Here is a 23,467-nt window from a genome sequence, read left to right on the forward strand (position 1 = left end):
GAATTTCGTGAAAATCGGACAAAAACTGTCGGACAAAATGGCCGCCCCTCGTACGCAAATATATAGTGTATAACATCTGGTATATCAAGGTTGTGGACCCTGTAGAGGTCACAGTTTTTATCCGATTTTGATGAAATTGAAATACATGTTTATAACCCAAAGATCTTGGTTCCTGTTGATATTCGCGCGTATCGGATCGTAACTTCCTGAATTATGGCCCTTGAATGTACAAAAAATCACGTTTTTAGCTTGCGGTCCATGTAGAGGTCACAATTTTCATCTGATTTAAATAAAAAACATGTGAATATATATCACCATTACACACTAAGATCTTGGTTCCTTTTGATAATCGCGTATATCCGAACGTAACTTCCTGGATTATAGCTCCTGATTGTTCGAAAAATCGCATTTTTAGCTTGCGGATGCTCTAGAGGTCACAATTTTTTCCGATTTTAAAAAACCGTTCAAATATATCACCATTCCACCATAATGAAGGTTGAATTCGAATTTCGGGAAAATCGAAATGAAACTGCCCGACAAAATGTCCGCTCTTTGTACGCAAATTGTGTAAAAGGTTGTGGACCCTCTAGAGGTCACAATTTTTATACGATTTTGATGAAACTTAAAACATATCTTTATCCCAAAGATCTCAGTCCCTTTTGATATTTGCGCATTTCAGATCATAACTTTCTGGATTATTGCCCCTGATTGTACAAAAAATCCCGTTTGTTTTTAGCTTGTTCTCTACCCATCTCTTGCAAAATGTGGGCGTATCCTGCCTAGCAGCCGCTGGTTGTCTGTGTGAGAAACTGAATGAGTGGAAGAAAATGGACGGATACGACGCTGACAATATTTTATCACAGACCCTTGATCTGTATGAAGAAGGAGCCACATTATCTCAGTGGTGCAGTGGTGCAGGACAGAGGATGGGACGAAAACCTAGGTCTCTTGTACACATTGACGTGCTCGTAAAAGATCCCTTGGCATTTGGAATTCGATATTAGAGTAGGCTATGATGGGAACGGGTGAGGCCTATACTGCATTAATTTTTGTGGAATATGTTTTACATTCACAATTCGTCAGCCACGGAATAAACTAACCATAACCTCAGGATGTGAAAAAATGGCATGTAGAATTGGTATATTATTTAGAATAGACATCCAAAAGGGAATATTAACATTATTTTAAAAATGGCGGAACAGAACAGCAATGTGAATAGGGTCGTGAGGGGGCGGGGTCGGATGGGATGGGGGGGGGGGTCTAGAGTGTCATCCACAATCCCATCCAACAATGAATGTCAACAAAATACTGGCGCTAACACTGTCTGAGCGCCCCGGTAGAACATAGATCGTATTGCGTATATAGTTGTTCACCGATTGTTGTCTTGCCGAAAAGCAGTTTTATATAAGTTGACATAAAGTTCATGTCATATTTTAATTGTTATTGATTTGTGAAGTGACTATAACACTGAGCAACCTCAAGAGGGTGGGGGCGGGGTCGGCTCCCTCTGAGAGAATTTTGAAAATTTGAGTCAATATCCTAGTCATTGCTGGGAGCAATTTTTTGTGAACGAGAGGATCAGAAATGGAAGTCAATGGGACAGAATCTTGAGATCTGCCTGTCAATTCCGCCTGTTATGTGAGAGATAACAGAAAATTTGTACAGACTGTCGCTCCACGCACTAGTGGTAGCCTACTACTAACTGCGCAGTTCACTATAGGGCCTAACCGTGAATATGATAGTGATAAGATAGTATAGTATAAGATCACAGAGGAGTAGAGGGGGAATGATACTATAATGGAATCGAGCACCATAGGCGCGAACAATTTTCAGATAACAATGTATAATATATAATTAAACTTTTAATTTCTTGGGACTGGGCCTAAATTTCCTGGCATTTGAGTTCACTCATGGTAGCAAATTCTTTTTTTTTTTTTTTTTTTTTTTTTACCTGTCGATGGTAATCATTAGAATTACCTGTTTTTTTTTACGTCAGATTTCTACAAGCATATATTAAGTACATTTATATCTTAAATGATAAAATACATTATTCTATAAAAATGGTGAGTCGCAGGGTTCCTACTATACACAGATCTAAGTACATAAATCCATCAATGGGAAATCGTTATGGAGGCAATCTGTTAATTCTTAAAAAGATATTTCCATTTATTTGTGTATAATTCTGGAGATATCTCAATCTCCATTTTAGCATGCTCTACTAAAAAGCTTTCATACTTATTAATATTGAGCATTTCGTTTCGTAGTTTAGCCCGATATATATAGAATTTAGTTAAAATAATTACATGATTAATGAAAATCCATTCAGTATTACTTATATAATTTGATTTGTTAGTTAGACCAAGGTGTATTATATGTGTTTTTATATTTATCTTTATATTACCACGATCTAGGATAGTATGAAGATGATTCCATATTATTTGTGAAAATGGGCAAAGGACAAAGAGATGTTCTACATTTTCTATATTAGATTCACAGAAAGTGCAGAGTGTGTTATCAACTTTTCTAATTTTGAATAATTTATCATTTGTGAATATAATCCTATGGAGATATTTGTATTCAAAACTCCTCAGTTTTGTACTAAGACATACAGTGTTTATTATTTTGAATATATTTTCTACGTCTAAATCACTTAACTCGGTATCTAGAATGTGTTCCCATTCTTTAATGGCTTTTGGCCTGCTGAACTTTGCTTGTATTCGGCTATCATAAATATTTTTTAAGTTTACGTTGTGAAAATGGGTATTATATATTTTGTAAAAATTAGTATTTATATCTTCCAAGGGAGTTCTATTACAATTAAAATTTGTATGTACCGCACTTTCAAACTCGCTCGCTTCCTGTACATACTGCACAAATTCTTGTGAACGATCGTTCGAAGATAAGAAATGGGACATAATTTCGAGCTATAATAATGTCACTATTTCAGTAGTTCCTTAAAGTTACAATTTCATATTTTCTAAGAACTCAAAACATAATTATTTCTATGTCTTTTGCTCAATAGGTTGTCAACTCACTATTATACGATCATACGTGATATTCTCCCACTTAAAACTCATTTACACCGGAAATAATAACACAATTACCTCCCTTGTTTTCTATTCTCCACCATGGAGTAACTATCTTCAAACGATTGAATTGAAAGTTGAAAATGATATTTTTGCCAATTTCTCAACTGGCAATAGTGAATTATAGGATTAATCTTTAACAGGGTAGGACTGTTTATAGATACCATCTATTTTAGGGCTTTATTTTAATATATTTTAAAAATATAACTTAAAAATATGAAATTGTAGCAACTTCAAAGTTGACCAGTGGTTTTCATTTGGAAACCGATATCCTACTCTATGCCGACTTAAATTCCAACCATCCAATCAGACAGCAGCCGCATTCACAAATAATAATCGATGCCCGTAATGTCGCACAAAGTAATAGAGTGGCTCCTGACAAAATGTTTTAATCCATGGTCAATTCAGTACAAATTCGTAGAATTCAATTAAAGGAGCTAAATCGCTAACATTTGGGACCTAGAAATTGACAAAAGTAGGTCGCAACACATATAATACTGTAGTATGAATGTATATAAACTGATTAACATTCAATGGTTTCCGTATTTACTCCAATTTCAAATCAGTTATGTTCGGCGAAATAAGCCAGTAGTCTCAAGCGAGTGCAAATTTCTAGCGTCTGGTTATTCCAGTCTACATACGCTGTTTGATTTGGTGCAATGTGTCTAGCCTTGTCCCTCGAGTCTCTTGATACAACTGGGGCTGAAGCGCATTATGGTACACGATTCGTGTACCAATGATAAAATGTTTATTTTGTCTTAAAAATTGGATATCAAAGGCCCATCTTTTTCCGGTAAGATCACAACATGAATGTTAATTTAATTTGACAAATAAATCGTGTTTTCAATGTTGAAGATTTTGGATGATATTGAGTAGAGACTTAGCTACTTTAAAAGAAAAGTAAAATTAGTGTTTTATTAGATTTCGGGCTCTTTATTTTGCCAGATAAATGAAATAATATTTTTTTATGTTCACTTTACCCGTCTGCTCGAAAACTCAGACTGCCCGAAAGTAAGGCTCGTACTCCTATGTGTATTTATCTTTAATGAATTAACACTGCGTAAGTAGGTTCTTCGAACGTTGAAGACTGGGGGGTTTTGGTGTTCGAGACTATCGTTCAGTATTTCTTGACATTCGGAAAACACCGGTACCCAATAGCTACAGGTTTTCCGAATGTTTTTCTTTGGGAGACTGGTTATTCAAGACTACATTTCTACCAATCCTCTGGTAGAATTTTGTTTACCTCAGCTATGTCAATGTTAGTTTCCGGTTGAATAGTGTTGCTTAGAAACAAAGATTGTGAATCTCTAGCAGTATTTAATTGAGTTTCTCTATTTTGGTATTGTTCTTGTGTCAGCTGAAGTTCAAAGAAAATGGTGAGATATATTTGTTTCAATCACGGTACAGTTTTCCTTGAAAAGAAAACGTTTTGGTGTGTGATTTTCAGTGTTGAATGTTTAGAGATTTTGAGAACTTACACATCTAGTATCTTCAATGATGATGACTAAGTCTATTGACATGACAGAGTTAGAGTAGTGTATTAATTATAATATTAGTAAGCTTACAGATTACATTCCTGAAACAAGTGAAACACTATTTTAAATAGATAACAAACCTTAATCTCTCAACCCTCCGTTTTTCGAGATAAGAGATGATGCCATTACCTTCAATGTAACACATGCGGGAGCGATTCGCACCCGGCATTTGTAATCAAAATTGACAATATTTTTAATCAAAAAAACGATTGGTTATTGTTATTTATAATATTTCTGCCACGCCTGACTACAATTAAGCATATAATTCTACCTGAAACGGGTACAAATCCCCTCGTTTTAAATCAAAGCGACAGTAGATTGCTTTTTCCGACATTTTAAATTTATGTCTGTAACACACAAAGATGGGGCCTCGTGTGCAATAGCCAATCAAAGTACCCATCTGATCAGAGTTGTGCAGTAGTAATACAGCGTAATTATGAACGTCTGAATCAATTTTGATAAAAACAATGCTTGATTTACTTTATTGTCAATATTTGCTGATAAATGAATGTTGTTTCAGTAGATTGGACTGCGTATGTGTAATAAGTACTAATAGTATAAAATTAACTTATTTTTAAGATGGTACATACATTAATAAAGAAATTGAGTTTGCCACTTGGAACTAAAAGCATCCAATCGTAGCCAAAAACAAGCACATCAGTATATCTCAGCGTTTTTAGTTACGTTCTCGTAGCTACATTTTAAACAGTTGTCAATTTTCGATATTTGGTTGGTGAGCTATAAATTTTTTGCAGTTTGGACATGGAGAGGGATTCCTTACGTAAGTACGTAAGGGAAATTTCAAAGCTGAAGTCAGATTTATTTACACTTTTTGATTCAATTTCTCCCATTTTGGGTACCAAAGAATAGAGAATTAGTAGAAGTAGGATACACTCAGTGACTTAACATAGTTGATAGCTAATTTATGATCTGATTTAGTAGTTCTCTGTAAATGCATCAATGCTAGAATTATCCTTCTTCATTCCCAAAGATAATAGCCAGCTTGAAGGCACAATGATATTACAAATTACATTGATACAGTTATTACAAACATAATCCTGTACAGGTAGACTGTATTATGTTTTTTTTTCCAGCTATAAGAAGCTCCTATCGGTTTTTGAAGTGTATAACATGGACCTCTATATAACAATATATAAGCTTTTAAAAAATGCATTACTGAAACATATTATGATAGTTGGGTAGACTATGTAGAGGTACCATGTACCTTATTATTATTAACCAATAATTTTTTTTATTTTAATTTTGTTTAGCCTCCAAAAAAGAAGAAGAGTGGTAAGAAGAAGGGTGGAAAGAAATCTGGAAAGAAAGCGAAAACCCCAACAGTTATAGATGGCGTACCTACAGAAGAAATGTCTAAAGAACAGGTATAGATACATATAATGATACAGTACATGTATGCAAGTTTTCTAAATTTGTGCATTAGATTGACTTAATAATTATCTTCAAATCCGAGTACAGACGGGGGAAAAACTCTCAGACCTGTTTCTCATTTGATATGTTTTATCTTTAGAATTAAATTATAATGTCCTGGCAAATTGCCTCATGTGGGTTTTGAAATTGTTAAAGTGAGACATTGCTTCATTCATTTTATAAAAACCCCAATATTTTTCTAGTAAAAGTATATAATAAAAATGGCACATTATATTATCCCCCCCCCCCCCACCTTATAGGTTGTAAAAGTAACCAAAATAGAACAATCATCAAAAACTTACTTGAAAACAATACAATGCTGTAATGTAAAATGGGGTAACTTGAGACACATGGAGTTAACTTTGAAACTGTCATGTTTTTGTTTTTATGTCATTTTGGAATAATAGTCTTCGCCAAGTAGTAATATGTTGGTATGGTATGATCACCCAGGCATTAATTGGTGCTTAGCAATCACCTACGATATCACTACTTATGTGACACCATCTTGTTCAACAGCTGCTGCTACATCCTGAATTACCGGTACATCATATTCCTGAAGCAATGGCCCAAGAAATCCCTCTCTGGCCATTGCCGGGTTGACTTATCTATCCCAAGTACAGCAACATGACAGCCCTTCGTTTAATCTGGGCTGGGGTCTTCTCTAAAACTTTGGACAGTGATTTAAGGTATTAAAACGATGAAAGTACATTGTTCGTCTCCAAACAGTATTGTTTATTTGTACACGTTGATAGCCTAGTTTGTCACGCAATTAGTTTTTCTGCAATATTCTGCTATGCATTGGTTAATCGTGCGTAAATATTTTGTGAGTCGTGATGTAACGTTGTGTAAACAATGCAGTGCTCTGTTTATACCCGAATGACATAGACATTGGTTGTTAATCGGACTATTGACCAGTCATAATTTAGAACAGTAATTTGCTTTCGTTATACAAAATCATTATCAAAATTACCCTAAACACGTGCTATTGTAATTACGATGCCAACTACATCAAATTTTGTATAAACAAAAAGAATTGATTCTGCATTCTGCTTGACAGAGAATGAAGTAAGTTCTCTAAAAATAAAATAAAATAAAATAAAAAGGTTGGGGTGATGAATAAAGTGCACAATGTCTGTAAAAGTGATAATGATGGTGTTGTAATAATGAATGATTCTGATTCAAATGATGATATGAGTTTGTTGTATCATTTTATCAACGTCAAAAAAATCACTCCCTGAATTTTGAAAAACAAAAACTGTCAAAAGTTACCCATATCATAAGGTAACTTTGACATGTAAGCATCATATGATGAATGACATTTTTTTATGCGTCCACATTTTCGTGTGGACGTATTATGCTGTCGCCCCTGGCCATCCAGACGTCCGCCCACAATTTGTTTGTGGACACTCTACAGGTCGCAATTTTTATCCGATTTCAACGAAACTTGAAATGTAGGTTTATCTTCCTAAGATCTCGGTTCCTTTCAAATATTAGCATGTATCGGACCTTAACTTCATGGATTGTGGCCCCTGATTGTACGAAAATCACGTTTTTAGTTTGTGGACCCTATAGAGGTCACAATTTTTATACTCCCACATTTTCATGTGGACATATATTGTCGTCGCCCCTGTCTGTCCGTCCGTCCGTCCACAAGTGTTTGTGGACACTCTACAGGTTACAATTCTTATCCGATTTTGACGAAACTTGAAATATAGGTTCTTCTCCAAAAGATCTTGGTTGCTTTCCATATTGGCATGTATCGGATCGAAACTTCATGGATTATGGCCCCTGATTGTACGAAAAATCACGTTTTAGGATGGTTTAGTTTTTAGCTTGTGGACCCTATACAGGTCATAATTTTTATGCGATTTAAAAAAAAAAACGTTTGAGTATATCACCGTTACACCCTAAGGGTGGTTGAGTTCGAATTTCTTTCGTAAAAATCGGACCAAAACCGACAGAAAAAATGACCGTCCCTCGTACTCAAATATCGTAAAAATATGATATATCAAGGTTGTGGACTCTCTAGAGGTCACAATTTTCTTTCCGATTTTGATGAAACTTGAAATGTAAGTTTATAACCCAAAGATCTCGGTTCCATTCTATGTTCGTGCATATTGGACCATAACTTCCTGATTTATGGCCCCTGGATATACGAAAAATCGTTTTATTTAGCTTGTGGTCCCTCTGGAGGTCACAATTATTATCCGATTTTAAAAATCGTTTGATTATATCACCATTACACCGCAATGTTGGTTGACCTAGAATTTTGTGAAAATCAGACCAAAACTGTCGGACAAAATGGCAGCCGCTTGTACACGAATAGTGTAAAAATATGGTATATCAAGATTGTGGACGCTGTAGAGGACACAAATTTGATCCGATTTTGATGAAACTTGAAATGCATGTCTATAACCCAAAGATTTGGGTTGCTTTCGATATTTGCGCATATCGGATTGTAACTTCCTGAATAATGGCCCCTGATTGTACGAAAAATCGCATTTTTAGCTTGTGGTCCCCCTAGACGTCACAATTATTATCCGATTTTAAAAACCGTTTGATTATATCCCCATTACACCGTAATGAAGGTTGACTTCAAATTTCGTGAAAATCGGACCAAAACTGCCGGACAAAATGGCCGCCCCTCGTATGCAATTTGTGTAAATATGTGGTATATCAAGGTTGTAGACACTCTATAGAGACCACAATTTTTTTCCGATTTTGATGAATCTTGAAAGACATGATTATAACCCACAGATCTTGGTTCCTTTCGATATTTGCACATATCGGATCGTAACTTTCTGAATTATGGCCCTTGATTGTACAAAATTTAGAGGTCACAATTTTTATCCGATTTAAGAAAAACGTGTGAATATATCGCCGTTACACACTAAGATCTTGGTTCCTTTTGATATTCGCGCATATCCGAACGTAACTTCCTGGTTGTTCGAAAAATCACATTTTGAGCTTGCAGATTCTCTAGAGGTCACAATTTTTTTCCGATTTTAATAACTGTTTAAATATATCAACATTCCACCATAATGTCATTAATGAAGGTTGAATTCAAATTTCGGGAAAATTGAAATGAAACTGCCCAACAAAATGGCCGCTCTTTGTACGCAAATTGTGTAAAAGTATGTAATATGAAGGTTGTGGACCATCTAGAGGTCATAATTTTTATCCGATTTTGATGAAACTTGAAATGTATGTTCATAACCCAAAGATCTCATCTCCTTTCTATATTCACGCATATCGAACCATATCTTCCTGGATAATGGCCCCTGATTGTACAAAAAACAACATTATTTCTCTGTCCATCCTTTGCAAAATGTGGGCGTGTCTTGCATGGCAATCGCTTGTTTGTTAATGCAGTGAAATAAATACAATACAGTAACTGCATGAGAGTTAGTAGTTTACAAGTATCTATTCCATACATTTATTAATAAGAAACATTAGGTACCAAAATTTGCACTTTGATCTTCAGTAATATCAAAGATGTGTCAAAGTTACTCCACTTTACCTTACTCCATAACAAGAAATAGTGCATATAAATGTATTCAGCAATAAAATTAGTTTTAGGGAGAAATATACACAAAAGGTGACCGTGATATTAATTTGCTGTAGGTAAGATAGAAAGAAACATACAAATCACAAGTTTTCAGATTTTAAAAAAAAAACCTGACATTGTTTCAGCTGGAAGAGCATATTGCTCGATTACGTGAAGAATTGGAGCGTGAAAGAGAGGAGAGAAATTATTTCCAATTGGAAAGAGATAAAGTTAATACTTTCTGGGAGATTACAAAGCGTCAGTTGGAAGAAAAGAAAGCTGAACTTCGTAATAAAGACAGAGAAATGGAAGATGCAGAGGAAAGACATCAAATTGAAATCAAGGTATAATGATCTCTAAACATCTGTTGCACTGTCATATTCACAACACTTTTAAATTTGATGTGACTATACTATTTTTTGTAAGAATCTTTTAACTTTTAAGGGTCTTCTCAATTAGAAGAGTTTTTGCAAAAAAGTGAACAATGAGTGATGTTTTATTGAAATAACTGGATATTTTGATTGTTTTAAAATATGACAAATGATTTAAATATTTTGCAATAATAATTCACTCTTACTCTTTTTTTGTACAATAGGTCTACAAGCAGAAAGTGAAACATCTGCTGTATGAACACCAGAACAATGTGTCCGAATTAAAGGCTGAAAGTGGTGTATCACTTAAACTAGCACAGGATGAACATGAGGGTAATGAAACTGATTTAAGAAAAGACAAGCGGGCCCTTAAAGTTCATCTTAAAGAGCAAGAATTGGCTCATGAAGATGTCATCAAAAATTTGAAACGGGTAGGTGAATTCTAAATGGATAATAAAGTAAGCTTAATAGAAATAGTGATGTTACAATTACTCTTTGACAGATAACTGAGGATGTAGATGGGTCCACATACTACACATAGAAATCCAATAAACAAGAGTTCAGATAACAATATTCCCAGATACAATGATTATGGGACACTTTTAGAAATGGATGATTGTTTATGTTTCACTTTAAAGTTTTATTGCCGCAAAAATGTTATCAATATTTGGTTTCCTCATGTCAGTGGTGCATGGGCTGTCAGGAAACAGCATCTAATCATTCCAAGGAGCAACAGGGGATCTAGGTATACATTGGGGTGCATTTTAAAGAACCTTTGACACTGGAATTTGAAATGAGAGTAGGTCTGAGCAGGCTTTTCGAGCAAAATGTCCCTCATAGAGCATGCTGTATGCCCGTCTTAAATAATTCATTTGTTGCAGAGAAACCATTTCATTTCTTTATATTCTGTTCTGATTTTTCTAAAAAATATTATTTTTGAATATGTTATATGGCTCTATAAAAATTAATTTTTATCAAAAAATATTCTTTCAGTCTAATGATGAAGAAGTCACAAAATTGAGAACAGATTTTGAACGACAGGCTCGAGAAATTGAAGCTAAATATGAAAAGAAAATGAGGACATTAAGAGATGAATTAGATCTAAGGAGAAAAACAGAAATTCATGAAATTGAGGAACGTAAAAATGGACAAATTAACACCTTAATGAAAAATCATGAGAAAGCGTTCAGTGACATTAAAAATTATTATAATGACATTACATTGAATAACCTGGCATTGATAAATACACTGAAGGTAAGTTGTTATAAACTGTGAAATACTGAGACCTTGTACACATGAAATTAGTTTAGACTAAAAGACATTAGCCTATCCTGGCTAAATTCACGCATGTGGTTTATGCATGCTGCACTTGTGTTGACAAGCCATTTAATTCAATATGCTTCTTTATTCAAATAATGAAGAAAAGGAATTTATGTGGAAAAGTTTGGGTTTTTTTTACTCATTAAAAAAATAATTTTGCAAAATAGATATTAATACATATTGTGCATTGCTAAAAGAATTATTTTAAAAACTTAGATTTTTCTATACTATTTATCATAGAAATATACTGACAATTGAAATTAAGGGAAATGGAGATTATTTCTAGTATAAAAAAGATAACCCATAGGGATTCTCGAAGATTAATAACACTTACAGTACTAATCTAAAATTATTGTTGAAGTAATATTGCCATTTTAACAAGAAACTTTCATACCGAAATATTTTTTTTTAGGAACAAGTAGAGGATATGAAGAAAAAAGAAGAAAGGATGGAAAAACAAATGGCAGAAGTTATAACAGAGAACAAGAGATTAACAGAACCATTACAAAAAGCTAGAGAAGAGGTGGATGACCTCAGGAAACAATTAGCTAATTATGAAAAAGATAAAGAAACTTTAAGGGTGATTATTTCCAATTGTTTTTGTAGACTTTACAGCTTAGTCTATATCATCAATTCATATTTTGCTGTCCTTAAAATAAACTAAATATGACATCAGATGCTTTGTAACTTTATTGCACTGATCTGGTAAAATGGTATTAAAAATGTTCATACTTTGTAAAAAATATACATCCGTTTAATTTAGATATATAAATAGAATAAAGCAGATAATGAGTAGCCTCTATAACTTAACAAGGAATACAAAGTATTTATGTTGCCCTAAAAAAATAACGCAAAAAAAAAAAACCGACAGAAAACTGGATAACTTAATTAGTTGTTGACACATTCCTTTTATACAACTGATCTATGTTAAGCATTTATCTCTAATTGGGTGAATGATAAATAAATGGCCCATATCAAATTATTCTACAATAGTAGCATAAATTGATGTAAATTAATTGGTTACATTCATGATTTTGTTTATTTTCCTCTCCAAAAAGATGACAAAAGCTAGATTAAAGGTAACAGAGGAAGAATTCCGAGCTTTGAAGTGGGAACATGAAGTGCTTGAACAAAGATTCCAGAAGGTTAGTGTACATTTTTTTTTTTATTAGAGTTGTGTCCCTTATGTTATAAAGTTAACATGTCTTGACAATAATAGTGAATAGAGAAAATAGGCTGATTTTTGGATAATATAACCCATTATGTATAACACATTAATTTTTCACCTTTATAATTATTATCAAAGGATGACTTGGAACATTGTTGTTCTGATGAAAATTAAGTTTATGCGATTGATTTTCTATCGATGAAGTGATGTGTTCTGATAGACTTTGTGATTACAAGTACTACTGAATAATAACTTACTGACATACTTACTTTCTTATTTAGACTCAAGCTGAAAGGGATGACTTGTACAGGAAATTTGTCAAAGCCATTCATGAAGTACAGCAAAAGAGTAACTTCAAAAATCTCTTGTTGGAGAAGAAGTTGTCTGCCTTGGCTGATACATTAGAAAAGAAAGAAGCTCAACTCAATGAAGTATTATCTGCCTCTAACCTTGATCCTACAGCTTTAACGGTAGTCACACGCAAACTAGAGGTAAATCTTAATCTAAGTTAAACAATCCTTGTTTATCCCATTGAAATGAACAAAAATGTATTAAGAAAAACCAAGCTATAAGGAAGTCTTTGTGAAATAATATGGCTATTTATACAGTAGATTTATGTCCCTAAAGTAATCTATGAAGGAAAAAAATTAAGTATTTAAAATTTTAAGCACATGCTATTATTGTATTTAACATATTTTACTAATGTTTTTAAGGATGTCCTTGATTCCAAAAATAGTGCCATTAAAGATCTACAGTATGAATTGGCTAGAGTTTGTAAGGTAAGGGAAAAGCAAATTATTTCTTTGATCCAACACTGATGCTTTAGATCATAATGTCATGCCATTCTGTCAAGTGGCACAGTTTTGATCTCATGCTTTTACATGATAAACCTAGGTTGCCTGCCAAACATTGATTTTCAATGATTTCCAATAATTACCATCTAAGTTTTGGCCCTTGATCAATTTGAAAAATCTTATCAATGTTATAGAGGCTGAAGTTATTATCCAATTGACTTGGAATCTATACACTGTGTATTTCATGGGATGAAGAATCCTGTTGATTATCAAAGATATCCATAATTACTATGTGAGTTATAGCCCTTGATCTCTTGTGGCTGATCTTGAGGCTATCGTCCTATTGACTTGACATTTATATGCAGTGTTTATGTTAATGAGGTGAAAAAGCTCTAAAGCGGTGGACACACTAGCTGAATGATTTGGCCGAATCAATCGGCGTTTCGGCGTCAGAATTCGCCTAGTGTCTCCACTGTCATTCGGCCGAATGATTTGCTCAAATCAAACAGGTTTGATATATTCCGACGAATTATATTCGCCTGGTGTGTCTGCTTTTCGCCGAAGCATTCGGCCGAATGTAGAATTCATTAGCCAATCACCAATCATCATCCACTCATATCGAGAAGTCACATGATTGTTTGAAGACATAGACGCCGCCATGTTTAATCATGTGACGTGAAAGGGGATGCAATCGACTGGTGAATCGTACGAAGCATTCGACTAGTGTGTCCACCCTTTCGTCCGAATAAAATTTGGCGCCGATTGATTTGGCTAATGTGTCGACTGCTTAAAGGCTTAAGGTATTATCCGATTGACACACTGTTTAAGATCCATGAGACGAAGGAGCATATTGAGTGTCATCAAATTCTGATATTTACTGCCAAGAGTTATGGCCCTTAATTTCTCTTCACTATCCCGTCTGGTTCTGATTTTTTGCAGTCGGTTCCGATTTTTGACAACACTTTTGTTACGATATTGTTCCGTTTTAATTCAAGCACCTTGTTTCAAAAGCGTAATATCCTAAAAAAAATCATTAATTTTTTCCGGACGAATTTCTAACTGGTTGACTCCAAAATATCTATCCATAACTTTAAAATCTGCTAACCGGATGTCAGCGATGTAAACATTAACAGTATGGTATCGTAGACTCAAGCGAACGAGAACGATTGAACGAGATCGCCTGTCTCTGTGTACAAGTAACATAGAGTTTCTCTATCGTACCATATCTATGATTACATAATCGTCGTCAATTCTTTCGCACTATGGCTAAGGTCGTAGATCGAGATGTTGACACCAAAGTACATGTATTAGACAAAGGACTTTAAGTTGTATGGAAGTGGAAATGATTGGAACGGAAGGTGGAAGGCGAGCTTGTGAGATGTTCTATTCGTAAAGTCAATGTCCGAAGAGTCGTGAATTATTAATATTAATTACGGTCGGAGGGAGGGGGATGGGGAAGTTTAGAGCAACACATTCTAGTCTAGAGAATTATACAGGGACAATCAAAAGATCGGATCCGTAGTTCAAACATTATTTTTTTTGTTAGTAAGTATTCTGTAAATGGAAGAGAAATAAATTAAATATAAGTTAAGCCAAAATTTGTAGTAAATTAGTAGACAAATACAAGAATTTTAAAATTCTTTATCAGAACCCCCACCCCCCCTTACTTTAAAATCGCCTTTGTTAGTAAGTATTCTGTAAATGGAAGAGAAATAAATTAAATATAAGTTAAGCCAAAATTTGTAGTAAATTAGTAGACAAATACAAGAATTTTAAAATTCTTTATCAGAACCCCCCCCACCCCCCCTTACTTTAAAATCGCCTTTGGCCCCATAACACGCTGGCGTTGCCCCTGGACACGCCCCCCCCCCCCCCTCCCCGCGATTTTTTTTCAGATTTTTTTTCCAACAGCTAAAATCATGTCTGTAGTAAATTACTGAACTTGAATTTGAATTATTTAATAACTGTTTTCGTTTTCTTTCTAGGCACACAATGATTTACTAAGGACATACGAGAGTAAATTAAATCAGTTTGGTATACCAACAGAAGAATTAGGATTTAGACCTTTAGAAAGTACAGTTGGGGGTCAAGCTTTAGGTCAAGGTCCGGCAGGTCTTGTGTCAGCTCCATCCTAGTTTATCAATGACTAGCTCTGTTTTTTAAAAGTGTTCACTAAGAGAAGATATTGTTGGCCAGAATGAAGTAAAATTTTACTTGACAATATTAATTTAAGAAACTATTCTATAACTTATTCACTTCTCTGATGTCAAAATATTTAAGATTTATATTTGAAAGAAATGTTTCTGTACCTAATCCCCATATCTCATGGATTGTCATTTTTATATTCCAACATTTCATGCAAGAGTATACTGTCATTTTTAAATGCTCTGAGGTTAGTTTCTGAGATTTTTTGTCAAAACTTGCTGGGATTGTCCAATATTCGTAGATTTCCTGTTCCTAGAACCACTTTTTAAACATTGGGCTTCATCAACTACTCCCAAGGAGAAACCCTAGCAAAATTCAGTCACATGAGATCTGTCATCTTATAAAATGCTCTATGTTAAGATGAATGAGATAGTTCTGCTAATCATAAAGAATAACTCTAATGAATTTCAGACCCATCCATTAAATGGCCCTTAGCCCTGAAATTAAATCTTTTAAAATGCTGCTGGTGGCCATATATTCTTTGTCTGGCACATTTTAACAGAGCTAGTCACTGTTATCAAATATTTGTACATTCATCATAATGAATCCAATTTTTCACATTGTCATGAAGTGTTTTATTTTAAATACATTTACTGCATGTCATAAAGTGTTTTATTTTAAATACATTTACTGCAGGTATTCCTTGATATTGTTTTTAGAAAATCCAGATATTTAATATGTACATAGACCTGTATTGAAATGGCTCTTAGAATATTTTAAAGAATATTATAAATTTTACCGTCCAAATGTTTAAGAATTGTAAAAAAGTAAAAACAAAATAAGAATTTAAATCTAAAAGTCTAATCAATGGTGTAGATTTTATGTGGACATTCATATTTATTATGTATCTACTACTTATTTATCTGTGATATAATAAATTATAATCTGAATTTTATTGTTGCTATATCGTGACATGGTGTTTTATTGAAAGTTGGGGGTTGGTTAGGCAAGTGGTCCAGTGGTCGAACATGTGTGCTTTTAGATCATAAGACTTGTCATTGAGTCTGATAACATGGTTTCAATCCCTCATGGAGCAGGGTCATTTGTCCAATCTCTTGGGTTTTCTCCACGACAACCAGTTTCCTTCCACTGCTAAAGACACTACACACAATCAAATTATTGAAATAAAATTGAATCAATATCATAGTCCCCAAATGACCTAGTTTATGTTGAGAGGATGTTAAACCCCAATTATATCCTTCGAGCTCTTATTAAAAGCTACAACAGTCTTGTTTTAAAATGATTAAACTTCTTTGAATTAATGTCAATTTAATTAGGTATGATAGGATGATTTACTTTGTGAAGTGGGTATCTGTTTGCATTTAAACTTTTCAGTAAAGATAGACTAGATTTTGTATTGCGATCGACTGTCTAAGCCCCCAAAAAACTAATATCGGGAATCTAAATGATTAGTCTCCAAATAGATTTTGAACTATAACTGATCAAAACAAAAAATCATATCAACTTAATTCAACAATTTATTTTAATCTAAACCCAGATGTCTAATTAGCTCCTTCAAGGTAATTTCAATGTTGTATTTCGAAAATAAGTATATAACTAATACAACTCCCTTTGCAAATACAGTATAACAAGTATCGAATGTAAGCCTATTGTAGTTATCTTGTAAATCAATGATACTGACAAACATAACACCCCTCAAAACAATACAATGCAGGATCAAAAGCAATCTGTTTCACAGAGTATTACGAAAATCTTCTAATATCTCTGTAAAAGATGACTGGCTTCAACAAATGACGTCATATCACGCGGCGTCGATCATTGGCTCAATGACGCGTGCATTGTTTACATAAGACGTTACAGATTCGAGCAGAATAATGTCGCCTAAGTTTTACTCATTTTAATACCCATTTACATTAAAATAGCAAATAATTTTTACCTACATATACTTCAAACGTCTTTATTTATTTTTCTAATACATAAAAAAATGTTTTAGAATTTAATTTGTCGGAGGAAAAAAGTTAATATTTGTGACCAATTAAGTCGCATCGATGTCATTCTTATCTGCACAGAGTATTATCAGTGCTTGTCGCGGCCTAGCGAATATTCACTGTGGATTCAAAGGTGGAAAACACAAGTTATTGTTCTGTTGTAAATAGTGTCTTGTGTTAAAATTACAAGATGTACTAAAGAAAAACCCGAAATGTAAGTTTATTGGAGTAATATTTTGACAGGGCTAGCCAGCCACAATGATGGCAGTTTGCAAAATTCATTGTATGGATGATTTTACCACCAATTTGTTAAAAAGGAAAGTCCTTAAGTTATGCAACTAAGAACTTTAAAGATTGTATCAATCAAGATCTAATCCACTTAAAATCTGTATAGAATCCATATGGTAGACTCGATCCTTTTTCTATTAAAAGACTTAACTTACATATTTTCAGCCGATTGATGCTAATTGGAGCTTAGAAGCTTTTAAACTTTTAACATTAATACAATGATCTGATAAAAGGATAACAAGAAAAGGTATGCCAGCTTGGTCGTTTTTAAGAAGCCCTGATCTTTAAAACTAGGACTTCTTACACCCACTAAAGGTATTAGTATTGTTTCTTTTAAACTTATTAAAAGGTCAGATTTTCACCCCCCCCCCCTATTTTCTTGTTCATACAAACAGGACTTGTATGTGAATGTCATGTCCTTTCTAAATGGCGTATATAGCCCTACTCTTCGGAACCTTAAACGAAAATTGGTCTAAAAGCACATATTAATTTAATATTAATGTATAGAAAGTGATTTATATTCAATTTTTAACAATTGTAATTTCTAGTCAATTATGTTCGGTGAAAATGAAATACGTGAACAATCGAAATTGATCGACAGTCGTTTACACCGGCTTAATCTACATAAAACGTTGTTTTTTTTTGTTGGAGGGGGGTTGGATGGTCGAATGGTTAGCACATGCGTGCTGTATCATAAGGCCTGTCATTGAGTCAACTGGCGTGGTTTCGAATCCCCGGTCGTACGTGACAAGGAGTAGGGTCGCCTGTCCAACCTCGTGGGTTTTCTCCGGGTCCTCCGGTTTCCTCCCACTGCTAAAGACCCCTGTTCATGTAATTTTGAAATAAAATTAAAACCGTATGTTAGTTCCGAAATGACCTAGTTTGTGTCGAGTGGACGTTAAACTCTCTCTCTCTCTCTCTCTCTCAATACAGATGTAACCATAGAATACACGACTCTTGTACAGATTATAAACTGTTCGTTGTGTCTTATATATTGGATATTACGTCCGATATTTTCACGGCAAGATAACACCACCGATATTGATTGAATAGGGCCAATATTGAATTCTAATTGGGTTTTTTTTTAATTTCGAAAAATATGGAAATTAATGGTTGTTATCTATAGCTTTAGTTGTGTGGCGGTATACTAGATTCAAATTTCTAACCTGCTGTCGTCTAATTTCGTCTGTTCATGTAATTTTTAACTTCTATTCATGTAATTTTTAACTTTTTAACTTCTATTCATTTAATTTCTAACTTCTATTCATGTAATTTCTAACTTCTATTCATGTAATTTTTAAATTAAGACAGTGTATTATAATCCAACTTCTTTATTATAATCCAACTTCTTTATTTGTTCAGTGTAAATGTTAATTCTATTTCATCATATACTATTCAAAAAAAGTAGGGGATATTTGATTTTGGGGGCATAATACTAAAATATGCAAATGACTACGAAAAAAGTCACTATAGAACCTAACAGAAGAAACATTTCCAGTTACATGTGACGCCCAAACGCACCAATAGCTACCGCATGGAATGCAGGTGATGCTTGGGATCATCATGGGGGTCCAACCCAAGATTTGCACGACTCTGACTTTGAATGTTACAGTCATTGTGGCATTGAATTCCAGGGTGGAAACATCAGTTTAATTGTTTTAGTGACCAGAAAACAAATTTTGATATGCGTCGGCTTACCCAAAATGAAAGGTTACGTGCCCTTGGCATGCTACAGATCGGCACAACACAGGCGGTTGTGGCGCGGACGATGAATGTTTCTCAGTCTGTCATAAGCAGGCTATGGTCCAGATACCGTGATACACAATCTGTACAGGACAGACCACGCTCAGGTCGACCAAGGGCGACAACTCAAGCCCAGGATCGATTTATCCGTACCTTGGCCTTGAGAAATCGTGTCATCACAGCAAATCAGATCAGCGCTCGTCTTCAAACAGACACTGGTGTGAGAGTGAGTGGCCAGAAGATTCGGAATCGACTGCATAGGGGTCACCTTCGCGCCCGACGTCCTCGCGTGATCCCTTGTTTGAGAGATCATCACATTCAGGCAAGACGTCGTTGGTGTAGGGATCGTCAACACTGGGATAATCGACGCTGGAGCAATGTGATGTTTTCAGATGAGTCAAGGTTCACTGTTGATTTTTTGGACAGACGTAGGAGGGTGTGGCGTCGTCGAAACGAGCGCTTCCAAGACGTTAACGTCATCAGACATGATCGATTTGGGGGTGGTTCTGTTATGGTGTGGGGAGGCATCACTGTTGCTGGAAGAACGGCTTTACATGTTGTTGCAGGGCGTGCCGTTTGCACGACGTCATGGCCGCCGTTTCATCTTCCAGGATGACAACGAAAGATGTCACAGGGCCAGGATCGTTACAGGTTACCTCCAACAACAGAACATCACCACATTACCTTGGCCAGCACTGAGTCCCGACCTCTCCCCCATCGAGCATGTCTGGGACATGCTTGGACAGAGGTTACGTCAACGTCAACAACGTCCTGCCAATGTCCAAGAACTTGCTGCTGCGTTGCAACAGGAATGGGACAATCTGGACCAAAATGACCTTAGACGTCTCATTAGGAGTATGCCACGTCGGATCAATGCTTGTTTGGCAAACAGAGGAGGATTTACCCGTTACTGACTTGGTTGTGATGCTGTGGTAACTTTGCTGTTTGACCCCGGGTATCATTTTACCCTTATAATGGTCAGTCTGTGCCTTACTTAGTCTAACGATCATTTGGAATAAATCGATGAATGTGAACTTCATTTCATTTTGTCATTTGTTTCTTCGTCAGTTTCATTAGGTGACTTTAATAACACTTAAAAATCAAATATCCCCTACTTTTTTTGAATAGTATATTTCTATTTCTTACACGTTTACACTTCTGCCTATATAGCAACTTCATTATGAAGTCGTTTGGTTGGTGTCGCCACTGCAGGGGTCCGATTCTTAGAAAATTCTTAAGCACGTTCTTTTGCCTAGATTTTAAGTAGACATTGCATTTAAGTAAACTTATCTTATTTTGTGTTCCCAGAAGAACGTTCTTGTGCTTAGATACAAGCACGTTAATGTGTTCCAAGAAAAAACTTAAGCACAACTTCGTTGTTAATGTGATTCTGTAATATAAGTATTTGAACAACATCGTACCGCCGAACAAATAATTTTAATTCAGCACGATTTCAGAAAAATAAGACAAATTCAATTATAACATGCCGAAATTTTTTCACTATCCATGCCATTGTAAACATGAAATTCCGGAGATTTTTTTTTTAAAAAACGAAATACTAATATACATAGAAACAAATATCGATGCTAAATTAAATACATGGTATTATTTTTTTTATAAATATTTAAAACCTGCGGTCTTGTATTCTCTGTCTGTGATCATTACATTTGTCAATCAGATCACTGCTCAAAATTCATTTCAGCACGCTGTTAATCGTAAATGTAAGTGTGTGAAATCACTTTATTTAACGTCCGCTTCCACCAAAATGATATCGCAGACAAAATGTTGCCTTATAGTACGTAGATTTTATCACTTGTCAACGCATTTGGAGTCAATTGTTAAAATCACACTGGGCATGCTCACTAGGCCTATTATGTATTCCTTAAATCTACTAGTTTATTGGGCCAATAAAATAATCAACAACTTTATTTTAACTACAGACATCTAAACACCAATTTGCATTAAGTCTGTCTGGCTATATTGTCTGAGTAATTAAGACTTTTTATGGAGTTCAATTTTTAAAAACACAAAATATTTATTGACGGTACATATTACTTGTGTTAATTATATGAAAAAAAAACCACAATATTTTATAAATCTTTTTGCTTGTGTTAATGCAATAAAATGAACACAAGTTTGTGTTGATGAAATGCAAAACAACACAAATTTGTGTAGAATAATTTTCACACAAGTACTTTTTTTTTCAGTGAAGACCGCGCAAGCTGTTTAAGTCAAAGGCCAAGAAGCACTGACTTTCGCCCGTGAAAGAAGACATCAACATTTGTGACTAGATATTCCTGTTGACCCAGGCCCGGCGGAGTTGGGGGGCTAGGGGGGCTTTAGCCCCCCCCCCCCCTATAATTTGGCCGCAAGTACTCTTTTCTCCAGGTTATTGCGACCCCTGGACCCACGCCTATACGGACCTGGGATGGAAGCCCCCCCCCCCCAATCAAGAATTGCTTCCGCCGGCCCTGTGACCTGTTCACTAAACCTGCTTCTGAATACTCTGAATACCAAAAGAAGTTTTCAACCACTCAGTATTTTTATGGGCCGAAAGCCTACAACTAGAAGCAAGATCAACTTACCACACCAATCCACGATTAGAAGGTAATTACATTTTCTCCATTCATATCTTACAAAATGTTGGTGTATCTTGCGTGAGAACTGCTTGCTTTTATTGCTTCTACATTTGTCAGTATTTTATTTTACATTTTGTACTTGGAATATTGCCATTTATTGTCAGAATATTATTATGAAATGTAAAAATAATTAAATTTAGAATTTGTCGGAAGTCTGTATGATCAAGGACTCTATTTTGAATTAATTATTGGCAAAATTTCATAATAATAACAAGTATTATAGATTTGTGATTTTCTCAGTTTTTAAAATTAAGGATTTATTGCTTTTGTTTTACTAAAGAAAATATCTTTGTGTTTTTTAATTGTTGTTTCTTTATAACTAATTTTACCTTTACAGTTTATTTCAGACTACCACACTGATCAGCAGTGAATGCGACTTAATGAGCCAGAAATATTAACTTTTTTCCTGCGACAAATTAAATTCTAAAACATTTTTTTTTATGTACTGGAAAAATAAATAAAGGCGTTTGACGTATTTGTAGGTAAAAGTTATTTCCTATTTAGTGTAAACGGGTATTAAAATGACTAAAATGCAGCATTCCGCCCAAACCCGTAACGTCTTATGTAAAACAATGCACACGTCATTCAGCCAATGATTGACGCCGCGTGCTGTGACGGCACGTGTTAAGGCAGTCATCTTACTAGACTCGTAATTCTCTGTGAAACAGATTGCCAGACTACACCAAACTGAAGCTTATCAATTATTCTATTTGTTTGAATGAATAGACACACATTATTATAATTTGTTGAAATTAATTTGTAGTCAGTTCATAAAGTTAAAAAGATTTCACGTTGTGGGATTAACTAATTTAGCACTACAGGGACCATGTGTAAGAGAAAAGTTAACAAGAACTGTACTTCTTCAAAATCAGTAGAATTATTAACTTTGTTAATCTCTATGTTTGACAAAATATAAATGTTTGAAATACTGTGTCGTATGTAGCATTGTCATATTAGTTATAATGCCGGATTCGTGTAACCTGTATAGGGGTTTGAGTCAACTGCTGTGGTTTCGATTCCACATTTGTACGTGACAAGGAGTAGGGTCGCCTGTCCAACCTAGTGGGTTTTCTCCGAGTCCTCCAGTTTCCTCCCACTGCTAAAGACTCCTGTGCACAAGCGAACTAGTCAAATAAATTGAACAATATGTTTGTCCCGAAATGACCTAGTTTGTGTCGAATGGACATTAAACCCTCCCTCTCTCTCTCCTCTCTCTCTCTCTCTCTCCTCTCTCTCTCTGTAACCTGTATAATTCAATTATATATTTGTTCGGTTTTTTGTTACAAAGGTATTCCCAAACTCCAAAATGCATAGACATATGATAGAAATAAGATGTTAAAATATTAGAGTAAAATATTCAACCTTTTACACAAGTCGTAATTAATCAGTTA

General features: G+C 34.7%; 2 protein-coding genes and 1 long non-coding RNA gene across 3 annotated transcripts in view; 2 read left to right on the forward strand and 1 right to left on the reverse strand.

Moving 5' to 3' along the window:
• Positions 1-12,832, reverse strand: part of LOC126814445 (uncharacterized) — a 34,949-nt gene extending 22,117 nt beyond the window's left edge. The window contains exon 1 of the mRNA XM_056099402.1: positions 12,728-12,832. The gene's annotated coding sequence lies outside the window, so the exon portion shown is untranslated. The remainder of the gene's footprint in view (positions 1-12,727) is intronic.
• On the forward strand, positions 4,306-16,347 carry LOC126814447 (dynein regulatory complex subunit 4). Its single transcript, XM_050539581.1, has 10 exons — positions 4,306-4,462; positions 5,893-6,006; positions 9,746-9,943; positions 10,195-10,401; positions 10,964-11,224; positions 11,703-11,870; positions 12,349-12,435; positions 12,740-12,949; positions 13,172-13,237; positions 15,238-16,347. The coding sequence occupies exons 1-10, from the start codon at positions 4,460-4,462 to the stop codon at positions 15,385-15,387; spliced, it is 1,464 nt and encodes a 487-aa protein (XP_050395538.1). The 5' UTR covers positions 4,306-4,459; the 3' UTR covers positions 15,388-16,347.
• Positions 16,348-17,480: 1,133 nt separating this feature from the next.
• Positions 17,481-23,005, forward strand: LOC126814474 (uncharacterized). Its single transcript, XR_007677616.1, has 4 exons — positions 17,481-17,620; positions 17,860-18,009; positions 21,645-22,044; positions 22,414-23,005. It is a non-coding gene; the product is annotated as an uncharacterized LOC126814474 (long non-coding RNA).
• The last annotated feature ends 462 nt before the right edge of the window (positions 23,006-23,467 follow it).

The sequence above is a fragment of the Patella vulgata genome, chromosome 3, assembly GCF_932274485.2.
Source record: "Patella vulgata chromosome 3, xgPatVulg1.2, whole genome shotgun sequence".
Lineage (NCBI taxonomy): Eukaryota > Metazoa > Mollusca > Gastropoda > Patellidae > Patella > Patella vulgata.

What these genes read in the sequence shown, in the direction of transcription:
- LOC126814447 (XM_050539581.1), top strand. An exon ending in TTGAACAAAGATTCCAGAAG is followed by an intron (nt 12,436 to 12,739) that starts GTTAGTGTACAT and finishes TTTCTTATTTAG; the next exon opens with ACTCAAGCTGAAAGGGATGA. An exon ending in AATTGGCTAGAGTTTGTAAG is followed by an intron (nt 13,238 to 15,237) that starts GTAAGGGAAAAG and finishes TTTTCTTTCTAG; the next exon opens with GCACACAATGATTTACTAAG.